We start from the raw sequence: 24,792 nt of genomic DNA, 5'->3' as shown, positions 1-24,792 counted from the left end.
CAGACAGGACAGGACTATACAGAACACATACAGGTATCCAGACAGGACTATACAGAACACATACAGGTATCCAGACAGGACAGGACTATACTGAACACATACAGGTATTCAGACAGGACAGGACTATACAGAACACATACAGGTATCCAGACAGGACTATACAGAACACATACAGGTATCCAGACAGGACTATACAGAACACATACAGGTATCCAGACAGGACAGGACTATACAGGTATTCAGACAGGACTATACTATACAGAACACATACAGGTATCCAGACAGGACAGGTATACAGGTATTCAGACAGGACTATACAGAACACATACAGGTATCCAGACAGGACTATACAGAACACATACAGGTATCCAGACAGGACTATACTATACAGAACACATACAGGTATCCAGACAGGACAGGACTATACAGGTACAGAACATATACAGGTATCCAGACAGGACAGGACTATACAGAACACATACAGGTATTCAGACAGGACTATACAGAACACATGCAGGTATTCAGACAGGACTATACAGAACACATACAGGTATTCAGACAGGACTATACAGAACACATACAGGTATTCAGACAGGACTATACAGAACACATGCAGGTATCCAGACAGGACTATACAGAACACATACAGGTATCCAGACAGGACTATACAGAACACATACAGGTATTCAGACAGGACTATACAGAACACATACAGGTATCCAGACAGGACTATACAGAACACATACAGGTATTCAGACAGGACTATACAGAACACATACAGGTATCCAGACAGGACTATACAGAACACATACAGGTATTCAGACAGGACTATACAGAACACATACAGGTATCCAGACAGGACTATACAGAACACATACAGGTATTCAGACAGGACTATACAGAACACATACAGGTATCCAGACAGGACACATACAGGTATTCAGACAGGACTATACAGAACACATACAGGTATCCAGACAGGACTATACAGAACACATACAGGTATTCAGACAGGTCTATACAGAACACATACAGGTATCCAGACAGGACTATACAGAACACATACAGGTATTCAGACAGGACTATACAGAACACATACAGGTATCCAGACAGGACAGGACTATACAGAACACATACAGGTATCCAGACAGGACTATACAGAACACATACAGGTATCCAGACAGGACTATACAGAACACATACAGGTATCCAGACAGGACTATACAGAACACATACAGGTATCCAGACAGGACTATACAGAACACATACAGGTATCCAGACAGGACAGGACTATACAGAACACATACAGGTATCCAGACAGGACTATACAGAACACATACAGGTATCCAGACAGGACTATACAGAACACATACAGGTATCCAGACAGGACTATACAGAACACATACAGGTATCCAGACAGGACAGGACTATACAGAACACATACAGGTATTCAGACAGGACTACAGAACACATACAGGTACAGGACTATACAGAACACATACAGGTATTCAGACAGGACTATACAGAACACATACAGGTATCCAGACAGGACATGACTATACAGAACACATACAGGTATCCAGACAGGACTATACAGAACACATACAGGTATCCAGACAGGACTATACAGAACACATACAGGTATCCAGACAGGACTATACAGAACACATACAGGTATCCAGACAGGACTATACAGAACACATACAGGTATCCAGACAGGACTATACAGAACACATACAGGTATCCAGACAGGACTATACAGAACACATACAGGTATCCAGACAGGACAGGACTATACAGAACACATACAGGTATCCAGACAGGACTATACAGAACACATACAGGTATCCAGACAGGACTATACAGAACACATACAGGTATCCAGACAGGACAGGACTATACAGAACACATACAGGTATCCAGACAGGACAGGACTATACAGAACACATACAGGTATCCAGACAGGACTATACAGAACACATACAGGTATCCAGACAGGACAGGACTATACAGAACACATACAGGTATCCAGACAGGACAGGACTATACAGAACACATACAGGTATCCAGACAGGACTATACAGAACACATACAGGTATCCAGACAGGACAGGACTATACAGAACACATACAGGTATCCAGACAGGACTATACAGAACACATACAGGTATCCAGACAGGACTATACAGAACACATACAGGTATCCAGACAGGACTATACAGAACACATACAGGTATCCAGACAGGACAGGACTATACAGAACACATACAGGTATTCAGACAGGACTATACAGAACACATACAGGTATCCAGACAGGACTATACAGAACACATACAGGTATCCAGACAGGACAGGACTATACAGAACACATACAGGTATCCAGACAGGACTATACAGAACACATACAGGTATCCAGACAGGACTATACAGAACACATACAGGTATCCAGACAGGACAGGACTATACAGAACACATACAGGTATCCAGACAGGACTATACAGAACACATACAGGTATCCAGACAGGACAGGACTATACAGAACACATACAGGTATCCAGACAGGACTATACAGAACACATACAGGTATCCAGACAGGACAGGACTATACAGAACACATACAGGTATCCAGACAGGACTATACAGAACACATACAGGTATCCAGACAGGACTATACAGAACACATACAGGTATCCAGACAGGACAGGACTATACAGAACACATACAGGTATCCAGACAGGACTATACAGAACACATACAGGTATCCAGACAGGACAGGACTATACAGAACACATACAGGTATCCAGACAGGACTATACAGAACACATACAGGTATCCAGACAGGACTATACAGAACACATACAGGTATCCAGACAGGACAGGACTATACAGAACACATACAGGTATCCAGACAGGACAGGACTATACAGAACACATACAGGTATCCAGACAGGACTATACAGAACACATACAGGTATCCAGACAGGACAGGACTATACAGAACACATACAGGTATCCAGACAGGACTATACAGAACACATACAGGTATCCAGACAGGACAGGACTATACAGAACACATACAGGTATCCAGACAGGACTATACAGAACACATACAGGTATCCAGACAGGACTATACGGAACACATACAGGTATCCAGACAGGACAGGACTATACAGAACACATACAGGTATCCAGACAGGACTATACAGAACACATACAGGTATCCAGACAGGACAGGACTATACAGAACACATACAGGTATCCAGACAGGACTATACAGAACACATACAGGTATCCAGACAGGACTATACAGAACACATACAGGTATCCAGACAGGACAGGACTATACAGAACACATACAGGTATCCAGACAGGACAGGACTATACAGAACACATACAGGTATCCAGACAGGACTATACAGAACACATACAGGTATCCAGACAGGACAGGACTATACAGAACACATACAGGTATCCAGACAGGACTATACAGAACACGTACAGGTATCCAGACAGGACTATACAGAACACATACAGGTATTCAGACAGGACAGGACTATACAGAACACATACAGGTATCCAGGCAGGACTATACAGAACACATACAGGTATCCAGACAGGACTATACTGAACACATACAGGTATCCAGACAGGACTATACTGAACACATACAGGTATCCAGACAGGACTATACAGAACACATACAGGTATCCAGACAGGACTATACAGAACACGTACAGGTATCCAGACAGGACTATACAGGTATTCAGACAGGACTATACAGGTATCCAGACAGGACTACACAAACATACGGTCTGTGGATCCTACCCCTAAACCAGGATCCTACCCCTAAACCAGCATCCTACCACTAAACCAGCATCATACCCCTAAACCAGGGGGGTCAAACATACAACCCATGGGCCAGCATCCTACCACTAAACAGGGGGGTCAAACATACGACCACTAAACCAGCATCCTACCCCTAAACCAGCATCCTACCACTAAACCAGCATCCTACCACTAAACCAGCATCCTACCACTAAACTAGGGAGGTCAAACATACGACCCATGGGCCAGCATCCTACCCCTAAACCAGGGGGGTCAAAAATACGACCACTAAACCAGCATCCTACCACTAAACCAGGGGGGTCAAACATACGACCCATGGGCCAGCATCCTACCCCTAAACCAGCATCCTACCACTAAACCAGCATCCTACCACTAAACCAGGGGGGTCAAACATACGACCCATGGGCCAGCCTCCTACCCCTAAACCAGGGGGGTCAAACATACGACCCATGGGCCAGCCTCCTACCCCTAAACCAGGGGGGTCAAACATACGACCCATGGGCCAGCATCCTACCCCTAAAACAGGGGGGTCAAACATACGATCCATGGGCCAGAATCCTACCCCTAAACCAGGGTGTCAAACATATGACCCATGGGCCAGCCTCCTACCCCTAAACCAGCCTCCTACTCCTAAACCAGCATCCTACCACTAAACCAGCATTCTACCCCTAAACCAGCATCCTACGCCTAAACCAGCATTCTACCCCTAAACCAGCATTCTACCCCTAAACCAGCCTCCTACCCCTAAACCAGCACCCTACCCCTAAACCAGCATCCTACCACTAAACCAGTATCCTACCCCTAAACCAGCATCCTACCACTAAACCAGCATCCTACGCCTAAACGAGGGGGGTCAAACATACAACCCATGGGCCAGCCTCCTACCCCTAAACCAGCATCCTTCCACTAAACCAGCATTCTACCCCTAAACCAGCATCCTACGCCTAAACCAGCGGGGTCAAACATATAACCCATGGGCCAGCCTCCTACCCCTAAACCAGCACCCTACCCCTAAACCAGCATCCTACCACTAAACCAGTATCCTACCCCTAAACCAGCATCCTACCACTAAACCAGCATCCTACCCCTAAACGAGGGGGGTCAAACATACAACCCATGGGCCAGCCTCCTACCCCTAAACCAGCATCCTACCACTAAACCAGCATCCTGCCACTAAACCAGCATCCTACCCCTAAACCAGCATCCTACCCCTAAACCAGGGGGGTCAAACATACAACCCATGGGCCAGCCTCCTACCCCTAAACCAGGGGGGTCAAACATACGACCACTAAACCAGCATCCTACCACTAAACCAGCATCCCACCACTAAACTAGGGGGGTCAAACATACGACCCATGGGCCAGCATCCTACCACTAAACCAGCAGGGTCAAAGATACGACCCATGGGCCAGCATCCTACCCCTAAACCAGGGGGGTCAAACATATGACCATGGGCCAGCATCCTACCACTAAACCAGGGGGGTCAAAGATACGACCCATGGGCCAGCATCCTACCCCTAAACCAGGGGGGTCAAACATACGACCCATGGGCCAGCATCTTACCCCTAAACCAGCATCCTACAACTAAACCAGCATCCTACCCCTAAACCAGCATCCTACGCCTAAACCAGGGGGGTCAAATATACAACCCATGGGCCAGCCTCCTACCCCTAAACCAGCGCTCTACCCCTAAACCAGCATCCTACCACTAAACCAGCATCCTACCCCTAAACCAGCATCCTACCACTAAACCAGCATCCTACCCCTAAACCAGGGGGGTCAAACATACAACCCATGGGCCAGCCTCCTACCCCTAAACCAGGGGGGTCAAACATATGACCACTAAACCAGCATCCTACCACTAAACCAGCATCCTACCACTAAACCAGCATCCTACCACTAAACCAGCATCCTACGCCTAAACCAGCATCCTACCACTAAACCAGCATCCTACCCCTAAACCAGCATCCTACCACTAAACCAACATCCTACCACTAAACCAGCATCCTACCCCTAAACCAGGGGGGTCAAACATATGACCACTAAACCAGCATCCTACCACTAAACCAGCATCCTACCCCTAAACCAGCATCCTACCCCTAAACCAGCATCCTACCACTAAACCAGCATCCTACCCCTAAACCAGCATCCTACCACTAAACCAGCATCCTACCACTAAACCAGCATCCTACCCCTAAACCAGGGGGGTCAAACATAAGACCACTAAACCAGCATCCTACCACTAAACCAGCATCCTACCACTAAACCAGCATCATACCCCTAAACCAGCATCCTACCACTAAACCAGCATCCTACCACTAAACCAGCATCCTACCCCTAAACCAGGGAGGGTCAAACTTATGGACCGTGGTGAAACAAAATTGAAGTGGCAACTTTTTGCATTTAAAAAAATTTAACTACAGACCTCATTGAAGACTAAATGAGGCCCACGGGGAATTATTTTAGTTGACAACCCTTCTCTAAACCAACCCGTAGCCCTGACCTCTGAACCCCAACAACCGTCTCTAACCTTTACCAACCTTTGACACAGGTTCTGAGGTTTGAATGGACGTTGGAGTCTCCAGAGTTCTGGTTGTTGATGCCCACACGATGTGAACCCAGACAAACTGAAATACAACACAGTGGGGTTATATTAGCTGACATCAGACAGACAACAACACAGTGGGGTTATATTAGCTGACATCAGACAACAACACAGTGGGGTTATATTAGCTGACATCAGACAGACAACACAGTGGGGTTATATTAGCTGACATCAGACAGACAACAACACAGTGGGGTTATATTAGCTGACATCAGACAGACAACACAGTGGGGTTATATTAGCTGACATCAGACAGACAACACAGTGGGGTTATATTAGCTGACATCAGACAACAACACAGTGGGGTTATATTAGCTGACATCAGACAGACAGACAACACAGTGGGGTTATATTAGCTGACATCAGACAGACAACACAGTGGGGTTATATTAGCTGACATCAGACAGACAACACAGTGGGGTTATATTAGCTGACATCAGACAGACAACACAGTGGGGTTATATTAGCTGACATCAGACAACAACACAGTGGGGTTATATTAGCTGACATCAGACAGACAACACAGTGGGGTTATATTAGCTGACATCAGACAGACAGACAACACAGTGGGGTTATATTAGCTGGCATCAGACAGACAACACAGTGGGGTTATATTAGCTGACATCAGACAGACAACACAGTGGGGTTATATTAGCTGACATCAGACAGACAACACAGTGGGGTTATATTAGCTGACATCAGACAACAACACAGTGGGGTTATATTAGCTGACATCAGACAGACAACACAGTGGGGTTATATTAGCTGACATCAGACAGACAACACAGTGGGGTTATATTAGCTGACATCAGACAGACAACACAGTGGGGTTATATTAGCTGACATCAGACAGACAACACAGTGGGGTTATATTAGCTGACATCAGACAGACAACACAGTGGGGTTATATTAGCTGACATCAGACAGACAACACAGTGGGGTTATATTAGCTGACATCAGACAGACAACAACACAGTGGGGTTATATTAGCTGACATCAGACAGACAACACAGTGGGGTTATATTAGCTGACATCAGACAGACAACACAGTGGGGTTATATTAGCTGACATCAGACAACAACACAGTGGGGTTATATTAGCTGACATCAGACAGACAACACAGTGGGGTTATATTAGCTGACATCAGACAGACAGACAACACAGTGGGGTTATATTAGCTGGCATCAGACAGACAACACAGTGGGGTTATATTAGCTGACATCAGACAGACAACACAGTGGGGTTATATTAGCTGACATCAGACAGACAACACAGGGGGGGTTATATTAGCTGACATCAGACAGACAACACAGTGGGGTTATATTAGCTGACATCAGACAGACAACAACACAGTGGGGTTATATTAGCTGACATCAGACAGACAACACAGTGGGGTTATATTAGCTGGCATCAGACAGACAACACAGTGGGGTTATATTAGCTGACATCAGACAGACAACAACACAGTGGGGTTATATTAGCTGACATCAGACAGACAACACAGTGGGGTTATATTAGCTGACATCAGACAGACAGACAACACAGTGGGGTTATATTAGCTGACATCAGACAGACAGACAACACAGTGGGGTTATATTAGCTGGCATCAGACAGACAACAACACAGTGGGGTTATATTAGCTGGCATCAGACAACAACACAGTGGGGTTATATTAGCTGACATCAGACAACAACACAGTGGGGTTATATTAGCTGACATCAGACAACAACACAGTGGGGTTATATTAGCTGACATCAGACAACAACACAGTGGGGTTATATTAGCTGACATCAGACAACAACACAGTGGGGTTATATTAGCTGGCATCAGACAGACAACACAGTGGGGTTATATTAGCTGACATCAGACAGACAACACAGTGGGGTTATATTAGCTGACATCAGACAGACAACACAGTGGGGTTATATTAGCTGACATCAGACAGACAGACAACACAGTGGGGTTATATTAGCTGACATCAGACAGACAGACAACACAGTGGGGTTATATTAGCTGAAATCAGACAGACAAGACAACAACACAGTGGGGTTATATTAGCTGACATCAGACAGACAACACAGTGGGGTTATATTAGCTGGCATCAGACAACAACACAGTGGGGTTATATTAGCTGGCATCAGACAGACAACACAGTGGGGTTATATTAGCTGACATCAGACAGACAACACAGTGGGGTTATATTAGCTGACATCAGACAACAACACAGTGGGGTTATATTAGCTGGCATCAGACAACAACACAGTGGGGTTATATTAGCTGACATCAGACAGACAACACAGTGGGGTTATATTAGCTGACATCAGACAGACAGACAACACAGTGGGGTTATATTAGCTGACATCAGACAGACAACACAGTGGGGTTATATTAGCTGGCATCAGACAGACAACACAGTGGGGTTATATTAGCTGACATCAGACAGATAACACAGTGGGGTTATATTAGCTGACATCAGACAGACAACACAGTGGGGTTATATTAGCTGACATCAGACAGACAGACAACACAGTGGGGTTATATTAGCTGACATCAGACAACACAGTGGGGTTATATTAGCTGACATCAGACAGACAACACAGTGGGGTTATATTAGCTGACATCAGACAGACAGACAACACAGTGGGGTTATATTAGCTGGCATCAGACAGACAACACAGTGGGGTTATATTAGCTGACATCAGACAGACAGACAACACAGTGGGGTTATATTAGCTGAAATCAGACAGACAAGACAACAACACAGTGGGGTTATATTAGCTGACATCAGACAGACAACACAGTGGGGTTATATTAGCTGGCATCAGACAACAACACAGTGGGGTTATATTAGCTGGCATCAGACAGACAACACAGTGGGGTTATATTAGCTGACATCAGACAGACAACACAGTGGGGTTATATTAGCTGACATCAGACAGACAACACAGTGGGGTTATATTAGCTGGCATCAGACAACAACACAGTGGGGTTATATTAGCTGACATCAGACAGACAACACAGTGGGGTTATATTAGCTGACATCAGACAGACAGACAACACAGTGGGGTTATATTAGCTGACATCAGACAGACAACACAGTGGGGTTATATTAGCTGACATCAGACAGACAGACAACACAGTGGGGTTATATTAGCTGACATCAGACAGACAGACAACACAGTGGGGTTATATTAGCTGACATCAGACAACAACACAGTGGGGTTATATTAGCTGACATCAGACAACAACACAGTGGGGTTATATTAGCTGGCATCAGACAGACAGACAGACAACACAGTGGGGTTATATTAGCTGACATCAGACAGACAAAAACACAGTGGGGTTATATTAGCTGGCATCAGACAGACAACAACACAGTGGGGTTATATTAGCTGACATCAGACAGACAGACAACACAGTGGGGTTATATTAGCTGACATCAGACAGACAGACAACACAGTGGGGTTATATTAGCTGACATCAGACAGACAGACAACACAGTGGGGTTATATTAGCTGAAATCAGACAGACAAGACAACAACACAGTGGGGTTATATTAGCTGACATCAGACAGACAACACAGTGGGGTTATATTAGCTGGCATCAGACAACAACACAGTGGGGTTATATTAGCTGGCATCAGACAGACAACACAGTGGGGTTATATTAGCTGACATCAGACAGACAACACAGTGGGGTTATATTAGCTGACATCAGACAGACAACACAGTGGGGTTATATTAGCTGGCATCAGACAACAACACAGTGGGGTTATATTAGCTGACATCAGACAGACAACACAGTGGGGTTATATTAGCTGACATCAGACAGACAGACAACACAGTGGGGTTATATTAGCTGACATCAGACAGACAGACAACACAGTGGGGTTATATTAGCTGACATCAGACAGACAACACAGTGGGGTTATATTAGCTGACATCAGACAGACAGACAACACAGTGGGGTTATATTAGCTGACATCAGACAGACAACACAGTGGGGTTATATTAGCTGACATCAGACAACAACACAGTGGGGTTATATTAGCTGGCATCAGACAACAACACAGTGGGGTTATATTAGCTGACATCAGACAGACAGACAACACAGTGGGGTTATATTAGCTGGCATCAGACAGACAACACAGTGGGGTTATATTAGCTGACATCAGACAACACAGTGGGGTTATATTAGCTGACATCAGACAGACAACACAGTGGGGTTATATTAGCTGACATCAGACAGACAGACAACACAGTGGGGTTATATTAGCTGACATCAGACAACACAGTGGGGTTATATTAGCTGACATCAGACAGACAACACAGTGGGGTTATATTAGCTGCATCATCAGACAGGCACAGACAACACAGTGGGGTTATATTAGCTGGCATCAGACAGACAACACAGTGGGGTTATATTAGCTGACATCAGACAGACAGACAACACAGTGGGGTTATATTAGCTGAAATCAGACAGACAAGACAACAACACAGTGGGGTTATATTAGCTGACATCAGACAGACAACACAGTGGGGTTATATTAGCTGGCATCAGACAACAACACAGTGGGGTTATATTAGCTGGCATCAGACAGACAACACAGTGGGGTTATATTAGCTGACATCAGACAGACAACACAGTGGGGTTATATTAGCTGACATCAGACAGACAACACAGTGGGGTTATATTAGCTGGCATCAGACAACAACACAGTGGGGTTATATTAGCTGACATCAGACAGACAACACAGTGGGGTTATATTAGCTGACATCAGACAGACAGACAACACAGTGGGGTTATATTAGCTGACATCAGACAGACAGACAACACAGTGGGGTTATATTAGCTGACATCAGACAGACAACACAGTGGGGTTATATTAGCTGACATCAGACAGACAACACAGTGGGGTTATATTAGCTGACATCAGACAGACAGACAACACAGTGGGGTTATATTAGCTGACATCAGACAGACAGACAACACAGTGGGGTTATATTAGCTGACATCAGACAGACAGACAACACAGTGGGGTTATATTAGCTGACATCAGACAACAACACAGTGGGGTTATATTAGCTGACATCAGACAGTTATATTACAACACAGTGGGGTTATATTAGCTGACATCAGACAGACAGACAACACAGTGGGGTTATATTAGCTGACATCAGACAACAACACAGTGGGGTTATATTAGCTGACATCAGACAGACAACACAGTGGGGTTATATTAGCTGACATCAGACAGACAACACAGTGGGGTTATATTAGCTGACATCAGACAACAACACAGTGGGGTTATATTAGCTGACATCAGACAGACAACACAGTGGGGTTATATTAGCTGACATCAGACAGACAACACAGTGGGGTTATATTAGCTGACATCAGACAGACAACACAGTGGGGTTATATTAGCTGACATCAGACAGACAGACAACACAGTGGGGTTATATTAGCTGACATCAGACAGACAACACAGTGGGGTTATATTAGCTGACATCAGACAGACAGACAACACAGTGGGGTTATATTAGCTGAAATCAGACAGACAAGACAACAACACAGTGGGGTTATATTAGCTGACATCAGACAGACAACACAGTGGGGTTATATTAGCTGGCATCAGACAACAACACAGTGGGGTTATATTAGCTGGCATCAGACAGACAACACAGTGGGGTTATATTAGCTGACATCAGACAGACAACACAGTGGGGTTATATTAGCTGACATCAGACAGACAACACAGTGGGGTTATATTAGCTGACATCAGACAACAACACAGTGGGGTTATATTAGCTGACATCAGACAGACAACACAGTGGGGTTATATTAGCTGACATCAGACAGACAGACAACACAGTGGGGTTATATTAGCTGACATCAGACAGACAGACAACACAGTGGGGTTATATTAGCTGACATCAGACAGACAACACAGTGGGGTTATATTAGCTGACATCAGACAGACAACACAGTGGGGTTATATTAGCTGACATCAGACAGACAACACAGCTGACATCAGACAACACAGTGGGGTTATATTAGCTGACATCAGACAGACAGACAACACAGTGGGGTTATATTAGCTGACATCAGACAGACAACACAGTGGGGTTATATTAGCTGACATCAGACAACAACACAGTGGGGTTATATTAGCTGACATCAGACAGACAACACAGTGGGGTTATATTAGCTGACATCAGACAGACAGACAACACAGTGGGGTTATATTAGCTGACATCAGTCAACAACACAGTGGGGTTATATTAGCTGACATCAGACAACAACACAGTGGGGTTATATTAGCTGACATCAGACAGACAACACAGTGGGGTTATATTAGCTGACATCAGACAACAACACAGTGGGGTTATATTAGCTGACATCAGACAGACAACACAGTGGGGTTATATTAGCTGACATCAGACAGACAACACAGTGGGGTTATATTAGCTGACATCAGACAGACAACACAGTGGGGTTATATTAGCTGACATCAGACAGACAACACAGTGGGGTTATATTAGCTGACATCAGACAGACAGACAACACAGTGGGGTTATATTAGCTGGCATCAGACAGACAACACAGTGGGGTTATATTAGCTGACATCAGACAACAACACAGTGGGGTTATATTAGCTGACATCAGACAACAACACAGTGGGGTTATATTAGCTGACATCAGACAGACAACACAGTGGGGTTATATTAGCTGACATCAGACAGACAGACAACACAGTGGGGTTATATTAGCTGACATCAGACAGACAACACAGTGGGGTTATATTAGCTGACATCAGACAGACAACAACACAGTGGGGTTATATTAGCTGACATCAGACAGACAACACAGTGGGGTTATATTAGCTGACATCAGACAACAACACAGTGGGGTTATATTAGCTGACATCAGACAACAACAAAGTGGGGTTATATTAGCTGGCATCAGACAGACAGACAACAACACAGTGGGGTTATATTAGCTGACATCAGACAGACAGACAACAACACAGTGGGGTTATATTAGCTGACATCAGACAGACAACACAGTGGGGTTATATTAGCTGACATCAGACAGACAACACAGTGGGGTTATATTAGCTGACATCAGACAGACAGACAAAACACAGTGGGGTTATATTAGCTGACATCAGACAGACAGACAACACAGTGGGGTTATATTAGCTGACATCAGACAGACAACACAGTGGGGTTATATTAGCTGACATCAGACAACAACACAGTGGGGTTATATTAGCTGACATCAGACAGACAACACAGTGGGGTTATATTAGCTGACATCAGACAGACAACACAGTGGGGTTATATTAGCTGACATCAGACAGACAGACAACACAGTGGGGTTATATTAGCTGACATCAGACAGACAACAACACAGTGGGGTTATATTAGCTGGCATCAGACAGTGGGGTTATATTAGCTGACATCAGACAGACAACACAGTGGGGTTATATTAGCTGACATCAGACAGACAACACAGTGGGGTTATATTAGCTGACATCAGACAGACAGACAACACAGTGGGGTTATATTAGCTGACATCAGACAACAGACATCAGACAGACAACACAGTGGGGTTATATTAGCTGACATCAGACAGACAACACAGTGGGGTTATATTAGCTGACATCAGACAGACAACACAGTGGGGTTATATTAGCTGACATCAGACAGACAACACAGTGGGGTTATATTAGCTGACATCAGACAGACAGACAACACAGTGGGGTTATATTAGCTGACATCAGACAACAACACAGTGGGGTTATATTAGCTGACATCAGACAGACAACACAGTGGGGTTATATTAGCTGACATCAGACAGACAGACAACACAGTGGGGTTATATTAGCTGACATCAGACAGACAACACAGTGGGGTTATATTAGCTGACATCAGACAGACAACACAGTGGGGTTATATTAGCTGACATCAGACAGACAACACAGTGGGGTTATATTAGCTGACATCAGACAGACAACACAGTGGGGTTATATTAGCTGACATCAGACAGACAACACAGTGGGGTTATATTAGCTGACATCAGACAGACAACACAGTGGGGTTATATTAGCTGACATCAGACAACAACACAGTGGGGTTATATTAGCTGACATCAGACAGACAACACAGTGGGGTTATATTAGCTGACATCAGACAGACAGACAACACAGTGGGGTTATATTAGCTGGCATCAGACAGACAACACAGTGGGGTTATATTAGCTGACATCAGACAACAACACAGTGGGGTTATATTAGCTGACATCAGACAACAACACAGTGGGGTTATATTAGCTGACATCAGACAGACAACACAGTGGGGTTATATTAGCTGACATCAGACAGACAGACAACACAGTGGGGTTATATTAGCTGGCATCAGACAGACAACACAGTGGGGTTATATTAGCTGACATCAGACAACAACACAGTGGGGTTATATTAGCTGACATCAGACAGACATACAACAACACAGTGGGGTTATATTAGCTGACATCAGACAGACAACACAGTGGGGTTATATTAGCTGACATCAGACAGACAGACAACACAGTGGGGTTATATTAGCTGACATCAGACAGACAACACAGTGGGGTTATATTAGCTGACATCAGACAACAACACAGTGGGGTTATATTAGCTGACATCAGACAGACAACACAGTGGGGTTATATTAGCTGACATCAGACAACAACACAGTGGGGTTATATTAGCTGACATCAGACAACAACAAAGTGGGGTTATATTAGCTGGCATCAGACAGACAGACAACAACACAGTGGGGTTATATTAGCTGACATCAGACAGACAGACAACAACACAGTGGGGTTATATTAGCTGACATCAGACAGACAACACAGTGGGGTTATATTAGCTGACATCAGACAGACAACACAGTGGGGTTATATTAGCTGACATCAGACAGACAGACAAAACACAGTGGGGTTATATTAGCTGACATCAGACAGACAGACAACACAGTGGGGTTATATTAGCTGACATCAGACAGACAACACAGTGGGGTTATATTAGCTGACATCAGACAACAACACAGTGGGGTTATATTAGCTGACATCAAACAGACAACACAGTGGGGTTATATTAGCTGACATCAGACAGACAACACAGTGGTGTTATATTAGCTGACATCAGACAGACAGACAACACAGTGGGGTTATATTAGCTGACATCAGACAGACAACAACACAGTGGGGTTATATTAGCTGGCATCAGACAACAACACAGTGGGGTTATATTAGCTGACATCAGACAGACAACACAGTGGGGTTATATTAGCTGACATCAGACAGACAACACAGTGGGGTTATATTAGCTGACATCAGACAGACAACACAGTGGGGTTATATTAGCTGACATCAGACAGACAACACAGTGGGGTTATATTAGCTGACATCAGACAGACAACACAGTGGGGTTATATTAGCTGGCATCAGACAGACAGACAACACAGTGGGGTTATATTAGCTGACATCAGACAGACAACACAGTGGGGTTATATTAGCTGACATCAGACAGACAGACTGACATCAGACAACAACAGTGGGGTTATATTAGCTGACATCAGACAACAACACAGTGGGGTTATATTAGCTGACATCAGACAGACAACACAGTGGGGTTATATTAGCTGACATCAGACAGACAGACAACACAGTGGGGTTATATTAGCTGACATCAGACAACAACACAGTGGGGTTATATTAGCTGACATCAGACAGACAACACAGTGGGGTTATATTAGCTGACATCAGACAGACAACACAGTGGGGTTATATTAGCTGACATCAGACAACAACACAGTGGGGTTATATTAGCTGACATCAGACAGACAACACAGTGGGGTTATATTAGCTGACATCAGACAACAACACAGTGGGGTTATATTAGCTGACATGACATCACACAGACAGACAACACAGTGGGGTTATATTAGCTGACATCAGACAGACAGACAACACAGTGGGGTTATATTAGCTGGCATCAGACAGACAACACAGTGGGGTTATATTAGCTGACATCAGACAACAACACAGTGGGGTTATATTAGCTGACATCAGACAACAACACAGTGGGGTTATATTAGCTGACATCAGACAGACAACACAGTGGGGTTATATTAGCTGACATCAGACAGACAGACAACACAGTGGGGTTATATTAGCTGACATCAGACAGACAACACAGTGGGGTTATATTAGCTGACATCAGACAACAACACAGTGGGGTTATATTAGCTGACATCAGACAGACACAACACAATATTAGTGGACAACACAGGTTATATTAGCTGACATCAGACAGACAACACAGTGGGGTTATATTAGCTGACATCAGACAGACAACACAGTGGGGTTATATTAGCTGACATCAGACAGACAACACAGTGGGGTTATATTAGCTGACATCAGACAGACAACAGACAGACAACACAGTGGGGTTATATTAGCTGACATCAGACAGACAACACAGTGGGGTTATATTAGCTGACATCAGACAGACAGACAACACAGTGGGGTTATATTAGCTGACATCAGACAGACAACACAGTGGGGTTATATTAGCTGACATCAGACAGACAACACAGTGGGGTTATATTAGCTGACATCAGACAGACAACACAGTGGGGTTATATTAGCTGACATCAGACAGACAACACAGTGGGGTTATATTAGCTGACATCAGACAGACAGACAACACAGTGGGGTTATATTAGCTGACATCAGACAGACAACACAGTGGGGTTATATTAGCTGACATCAGACAACAACACAGTGGGGTTATATTAGCTGACATCAAACAGACAACACAGTGGGGTTATATTAGCTGACATCAGACAGACAACACAGTGGGTTATATTAGCTGACATCAGACAGACAGACAACACAGTGGGGTTATATTAGCTGACATCAGACAGACAACACAGTGGGGTTATATTAGCTGACATCAGACAACAACACAGTGGGGTTATATTAGCTGACATCAGACAGACAACACAGTGGGGTTATATTAGCTGACATCAGACAGACAACACAGTGGGGTTATATTAGCTGACATCAGACAGACAGACAACACAGTGGGGTTATATTAGCTGACATCAGACAGACAACACAGTGGGGTTATATTAGCTGACATCAGACAGACAACACAGTGGGGTTATATTAGCTGGCATCAGACAGACAGACAACACAGTGGGGTTATATTAGCTGACATCAGACAGACAACACAGTGGGGTTATATTAGCTGACATCAGACAGACAGACAACACAGTGGGGTTATATTAGCTGACATCAGACAACAACACAGTGGGGTTATATTAGCTGACATCAGACAGACAACACAGTGGGGTTATATTAGCTGACATCAGACAGACAGACAACACAGTGGGGTTATATTAGCTGACATCAGTCAACAACACAGTGGGGTTATATTAGCTGACATCAGACAACAACACAGTGGGGTTATATTAGCTGACATCAGACAGACAACACAGTGGGGTTATATTAGCTGACATCAGACAACAACACAGTGGGGTTATATTAGCTGACATCAGACAGACAACACAGTGGGGTTATATTAGCTGACATCAGACAGACAACACAGTGGGGTTATATTAGCTGACATCAGACAACAACACAGTGGGGTTATATTAGCTGACATCAGACAGACAACACAGTGGGGTTATATTAGCTGACATCAGACAGACAGACAACACAGTGGGGTTATATTAGCTGGCATCAGACAGACAACACAGTGGGGTTATATTAGCTGACATCAGACAGACAACACAGTGGGGTTATATTAGCTGACATCAGACAGACAACACAGTGGGGTTATATTAGCTGACATCAGACAGACAACACAGTGGGGTTATATTAGCTGACATCAGACAGACAGACAACACAGTGGGGTTATATTAGCTGGCATCAGACAGACAACACAGTGGGGTTATATTAGCTGACATCAGACAACAACACAGTGGGGTTATATTAGCTGACATCAGACAGACAGATATTAACAACACACAGTGGGGTTATATTAGCTGACATCAGACAACAACACAGTGGGGTTATATTAGCTGACATCAGACAGACAACACAGTGGGGTTATATTAGCTGACATCAGACAGACAACACAGTGGGGTTATATTAGCTGACATCAGACAGACAACAACACAGTGGGGTTATATTAGCTGACATCAGACAGACAACACAGTGGGGTTATATTAGCTGACATCAGACAGACAGACAACACAGTGGGGTTATATTAGCTGACATCAGACAGACAACACAGTGGGGTTATATTAGCTGACATCAGACAGACAACACAGTGGGGTTATATTAGCTGACATCAGACAGACAACACAGTGGGGTTATATTAGCTGACATCAGACAGACAACACAGTGGGGTTATATTAGCTGACATCATCAGACAGACAACACAGTGGGGTTATATTAGCTGACATCAGATCAGACAACACAGTGGGGTTATATTAGCTGACATCAGACAGACAGCAACACAGTGGGGTTATATTAGCTGACATCAGACAGACAACACAGTGGGGGTTATATTAGCTGACATCAGACAGACAACAACACAGTGGGGTTATATTAGCTGACATCAGACAGACAACACAGTGGGGTTATATTAGCTGACATCAGACAGACAACACAGTGGGGTTATATTAGCTGACATCAGACAACAACACAGTGGGGTTATATTAGCTGACATCAGACAGACAACACAGTGGGGTTATATTAGCTGACATCAGACAGACAGACAACACAGTGGGGTTATATTAGCTGGCATCAGACAGACAACACAGTGGGGTTATATTAGCTGACATCAGACAACAACACAGTGGGGTTATATTAGCTGACATCAGACAACAACACAGTGGGGTTATATTAGCTGACATCAGACAGACAACACAGTGGGGTTATATTAGCTGACATCAGACAGACAGACAACACAGTGGGGTTATATTAGCTGGCATCAGACAGACAACACAGTGGGGTTATATTAGCTGACATCAGACAACAACACAGTGGGGTTATATTAGCTGACATCAGACAGACATACAACAACACAGTGGGGTTATATTAGCTGGCATCAGACAACAACACAGTGGGGTTATATTAGCTGGCATCAGACAACAACACTGGGGTTATATTAGCTGACATCAGACAGACAACACAGTGGGGTTATATTAGCTGACATCAGACAGACAGACAACACAGTGGGGTTATATTAGCTGACATCAGACAGACAACACAGTGGGGTTATATTAGCTGACATCAGACAGACAGACAACACAGTGGGGTTATATTAGCTGGCATCAGACAACAACACAGTGGGGTTATATTAGCTGACATCAGACAACAACACAGTGGGGTTATATTAGCTGACATCAGACAACAACACAGTGGGGTTATATTAGCTGACATCAGACAGACAACACAGTGGGGTTATATTAGCTGACATCAGACAACAACACAGTGGGGTTATAATAGCTGGCATCAGACAGACAACACAGTGGGGTTATATTAGCTGACATCAGACAGACAGACAACACAGTGGGGTTATATTAGCTGACATCAGACAGACAACAACACAGTGGGGTTATATTAGCTGACATCAGACAGACAACAACACAGTGGGGTTATATTAGCTGACATCAGACAGACAGACAACACAGTGGGGTTATATTAGCTGACATCAGACAACAACACAGTGGGGTTATATTAGCTGACATCAGACAACAACACAGTGGGGTTATATTATCTGACATCTGACAGACAGACAACACAGTGGGGTTATATTAGTGAGGACAGGACTTCAACAGAGTGGGGTTGAAGGGTTGAAACTCACAGACATATTGAGGATAGAAGTGTTCCTGTAAAAAGAGAGGAGACATTATTAGCCTCGTGTCCGTCTGGGTTCTTAGTCCGTCTGGGTTCTTAGTCCGTCTGGGTTCTTAGTCCGTCTGGGTTCTTAGTCCGTCTGGGTTCTTCAACCAGTCAACAGCTTGAGGTCAACTTCCCGCTCCATCCCACTCAGCTACGTCAACACTAGTCAACGCAGGAAACCTCACGGCGGAAATGATGGGAGAACAGTTCAATGACCTGAGTCTGTTACATACACACACTCTCCCTCTCCCCAGGTCTCTCCTGACATGACCATCTAGTGTCTACCCTCTCCCTCTCCCCAGGTCTCTCCTGACATGACCATCTAGTGTCTACCCTCTCCCTCTCCCCAGGTCTCTCCTGACATGACCATCTAGTGACTACCCTCTCCCTCTCACCAGGTCTCTCCTGACATGACCATCTAGTGACTACCCTCTCCCTCTCCCCAGGTCTCTCCTGACATGACCATCTAGTGACTACCCTCTCCCTCTCCCCAGGTCTCTCCTGACATGGCCATCTAGTGACTACCCTCTCTCTCTGTCTCTCCTGACATGACCATCTAGTGTCTACCCTCTCCCTCTCCCCAGGTCTCTCCTGACATGACTGACATCAGACAGTGGGATCTAGTGTCTACCCTCTCCCTCTCCCCAGGTCTCTCCTGACATGACCATCTAGTGTCTACCCTCTCCCTCTCCCCAGGTCCCTCCTGACATGACCATCTAGTGTCTACCCTCTCCCTCTCCCCAGGTCTCTCCTGACATGACCATCTAGTGACTACCCTCTCCCTCTCCCCAGGTCCCTCCTGACATGACCATCTAGTGACTACCCTCTCCCTCTCCCCAGGTCTCTCCTGACATGACCATCTAGTGACTACCCTCTCCCTCTCCCCAGGTCTCTCCTGACATGACCATCTAGTGTCTACCCTCTCCCTCTCTCTCTCCCCAGGTCCCTCCTGATATGACCATCTAGTGACTACCCTCTCCCCAGGTCTCTCCTGATATGACCATCTAGTGACTACCCTCTCCCTCTCTCTCTCCCCAGGTCCCTCCTGATATGACCATCTAGTGACTACCCTCTCCCCAGGTCTCTCCTGATATGACCATCTAGTGACTACCCTCTCCCTCTCCCCAGGTCCCTCCTGACATGACCATCTAGTGACTACCCTCTCCCTCTCCCCAGGTCTCTCCTGACATGACCATCTAGTGACTACCCTCTCCCTCTCCCCAGGTCCCTCCTGACATGACCATCTAGTGACTACCCTCTCCCTCTCCCCAGGTCTCTCCTGACATGACCATCTAGTGACTACCCTCTCCCTCTCCCCAGGTCTCTCCTGACATGACCATCTAGTGACTACCCTCTCCCTCTCCCCAGGTCTCTCCTGACATGACCATCTAGTGTCTACCCTCCCCCTCTCCCCAGGTCCCTCCTGACATGACCATCTAGTGTCTACCCTCTCCCCTCCCCAGGTCCCTCCTGACATGACCATCTAGTGTCTACCCTCTCCCTCTCCCCAGGTCTCTCCTGACATGGCCATCTAGTGACTACCCTCTCTCTCTGTCTCTCCTGACATGACCATCTAGTGTCTACCCTCTCCCTCTCCCCAGGTCTCTCCTGACATGACCATCTAGTGTCTACCCTCTCCCTCTCCCCAGGTCTCTCCTGACATGACCATCTAGTGTCTACCCTCTCCCTCTCACCAGGTCTCTCCTGACATGACCATCTAGTGACTACCCTCTCCCTCTCCCCAGGTCCCTCCTGACATGACCATAGTGACTACCCTCTCCCTCTCCCCAGGTCTCTCCTGACATGACCATCTAGTGACTACCCTCTCCCTCTCCCCAGGTCTCTCCTGACATGACCATCTAGTGTCTACCCTCTCCCTCTCCCCAGGTCCCTCCTGACATGACCATCTAGTGACTACCCTCTCTCCCCAGGTCTCTCCTGATATGACCATCTAGTGACTACCCTCTCCCTCTCACCAGGTCTCTCCTGACATGACCATCTAGTGACTACCCTCTCCCTCTCCCCAGGTCTCTCCTGACATGACCATCTAGTGACTACCCTCTCCCTCTCCCCAGGTCTCTCCTGACATGGCCATCTAGTGACTACCCTCTCTCTCTGTCTCTCCTGACATGACCATCTAGTGTCTACCCTCTCCCTCTCCCCAGGTCTCTCCTGACATGACCATCTAGTGTCTACCCTCTCCCTCTCCCCAGGTCTCTCCTGACATGACCATCTAGTGTCTACCCTCTCCCTCTCCCCAGGTCCCTCCTGACATGACCATCTAGTGTCTACCCTCTCCCTCTCCCCAGGTCTCTCCTGACATGACCATCTAGTGACTACCCTCTCCCTCTCCCCAGGTCCCTCCTGACATGACCATCTAGTGACTACCCTCTCCCTCTCCCCAGGTCTCTCCTGACATGACCATCTAGTGACTACCCTCTCCCTCTCCCCAGGTCTCTCCTGACATGACCATCTAGTGTCTACCCTCTCCCTCTCTCTCTCCCCAGGTCCCTCCTGATATGACCATCTAGTGACTACCCTCTCCCCAGGTCTCTCCTGATATGACCATCTAGTGACTACCCTCTCCCTCTCTCTCTCCCCAGGTCCCTCCTGATATGACCATCTAGTGACTACCCTCTCCCCAGGTCTCTCCTGATATGACCATCTAGTGACTACCCTCTCCCTCTCCCCAGGTCCCTCCTGACATGACCATCTAGTGACTACCCTCTCCCTCTCCCCAGGTCTCTCCTGACATGACCATCTAGTGACTACCCTCTCCCTCTCCCCAGGTCCCTCCTGACATGACCATCTAGTGACTACCCTCTCCCTCTCCCCAGGTCTCTCCTGACATGACCATCTAGTGACTACCCTCTCCCTCTCCCCAGGTCTCTCCTGACATGACCATCTAGTGACTACCCTCTCCCTCTCCCCAGGTCTCTCCTGACATGACCATCTAGTGTCTACCCTCCCCTCTCCCCAGGTCCCTCCTGACATGACCATCTAGTGTCTACCCTCTCCCCCTCCCCAGGTCCCTCCTGACATGACCATCTAGTGTCTACCCTCTCCCTCTCCCCAGGTCTCTCCTGACATGGCCATCTAGTGACTACCCTCTCTCTCTGTCTCTCCTGACATGACCATCTAGTGTCTACCCTCTCCCTCTCCCCAGGTCTCTCCTGACATGACCATCTAGTGTCTACCCTCTCCCTCTCCCCAGGTCTCTCCTGACATGACCATCTAGTGTCTACCCTCTCCCTCTCACCAGGTCTCTCCTGACATGACCATCTAGTGACTACCCTCTCCCTCTCCCCAGGTCCCTCCTGACATGACCATCTAGTGACTACCCTCTCCCTCTCCCCAGGTCTCTCCTGACATGACCATCTAGTGACTACCCTCTCCCTCTCCCCAGGTCTCTCCTGACATGACCATCTAGTGTCTACCCTCTCCCTCTCTCTCTCCCCAGGTCCCTCCTGATATGACCATCTAGTGACTACCCTCTCCCCAGGTCTCTCCTGATATGACCATCTAGTGACTACCCTCTCCCTCTCTCTCTCCCCAGGTCCCTCCTGATATGACCATCTAGTGACTACCCTCTCCCCAGGTCTCTCCTGATATGACCATCTAGTGACTACCCTCTCCCTCTCCCCAGGTCCCTCCTGACATGACCATCTAGTGACTACCCTCTCCCCAGGTCTCTCCTGACATGACCATCTAGTGTCTACCCTCTCCCTCTCCCCAGGTCCCTCCTGACATGACCATCTAGTGTCTACCCTCTCCCTCTCCCCAGGTCCCTCCTGACATGACCATCTAGTGTCTACCCTCTCCCTCTCCCCAGGTTTCTCCTGACATGACCATCTAGTGTCTACCCTCTCCCTCTCCCCAGGTCCCTCCTGACATGACCATCTAGTGACTACCCTCTCCCCAGGTCTCTCCTGATATGACCATCTAGTGACTACCCTCTCCCTCTCCCCAGGTCTCTCCTGACATGACCATCTAGTGTCTACCCTCTCCCTCTCCCCAGGTCCCTCCTGACATGACCATCTAGTGACTACCCTCTCCCTCTCCCCAGGTCCCTCCTGACATGACCATCTAGTGACTACCCTCTCCCTCTCCCCAGGTCTCTCCTGACATGGCCATCTAGTGACTACCCTCTCTCTCTGTCTCTCCTGACATGACCATCTAGTGTCTACCCTCTCCCTCTCCCCAGGTCTCTCCTGACATGACCATCTAGTGACTACCCTCTCCCTCTCCCCAGGTCTCTCCTGACATGACCATCTAGTGACTACCCTCTCCCTCTCCCCAGGTCTCTCCTGACATGACCATCTTGTGACTACCCTCTCCCTCTCCCCAGGTCTCTCCTGACATGACCATCTA

At 46.3% G+C, this 24,792-nt stretch overlaps 1 protein-coding gene across 1 annotated transcript in view; it reads right to left on the bottom strand.

The window, feature by feature from the left end:
* Positions 1–24,792, bottom strand: part of pros1 (protein S) — a 58,161-nt gene that overhangs the window by 24,303 nt on the left and 9,066 nt on the right. Inside the window, exons 3-4 of the mRNA XM_065016248.1 lie at positions 20,384–20,408; positions 6,386–6,472 (exon numbers count right to left, since the gene is read on the bottom strand). Coding sequence (XP_064872320.1) covers positions 6,386–6,472; positions 20,384–20,408 — 112 coding nt within the window. The remainder of the gene's footprint in view (positions 1–6,385; positions 6,473–20,383; positions 20,409–24,792) is intronic.

The sequence above is a fragment of the Oncorhynchus nerka genome, unplaced genomic scaffold, assembly GCF_034236695.1.
Source record: "Oncorhynchus nerka isolate Pitt River unplaced genomic scaffold, Oner_Uvic_2.0 unplaced_scaffold_1063, whole genome shotgun sequence".
In the NCBI taxonomy this organism is placed as follows: Eukaryota; Metazoa; Chordata; class Actinopteri; order Salmoniformes; family Salmonidae; genus Oncorhynchus; species Oncorhynchus nerka.
The sequence above is the reverse complement of the archived record's forward strand: the minus strand, read 5'-3'. Positions and strand labels throughout refer to the sequence as shown.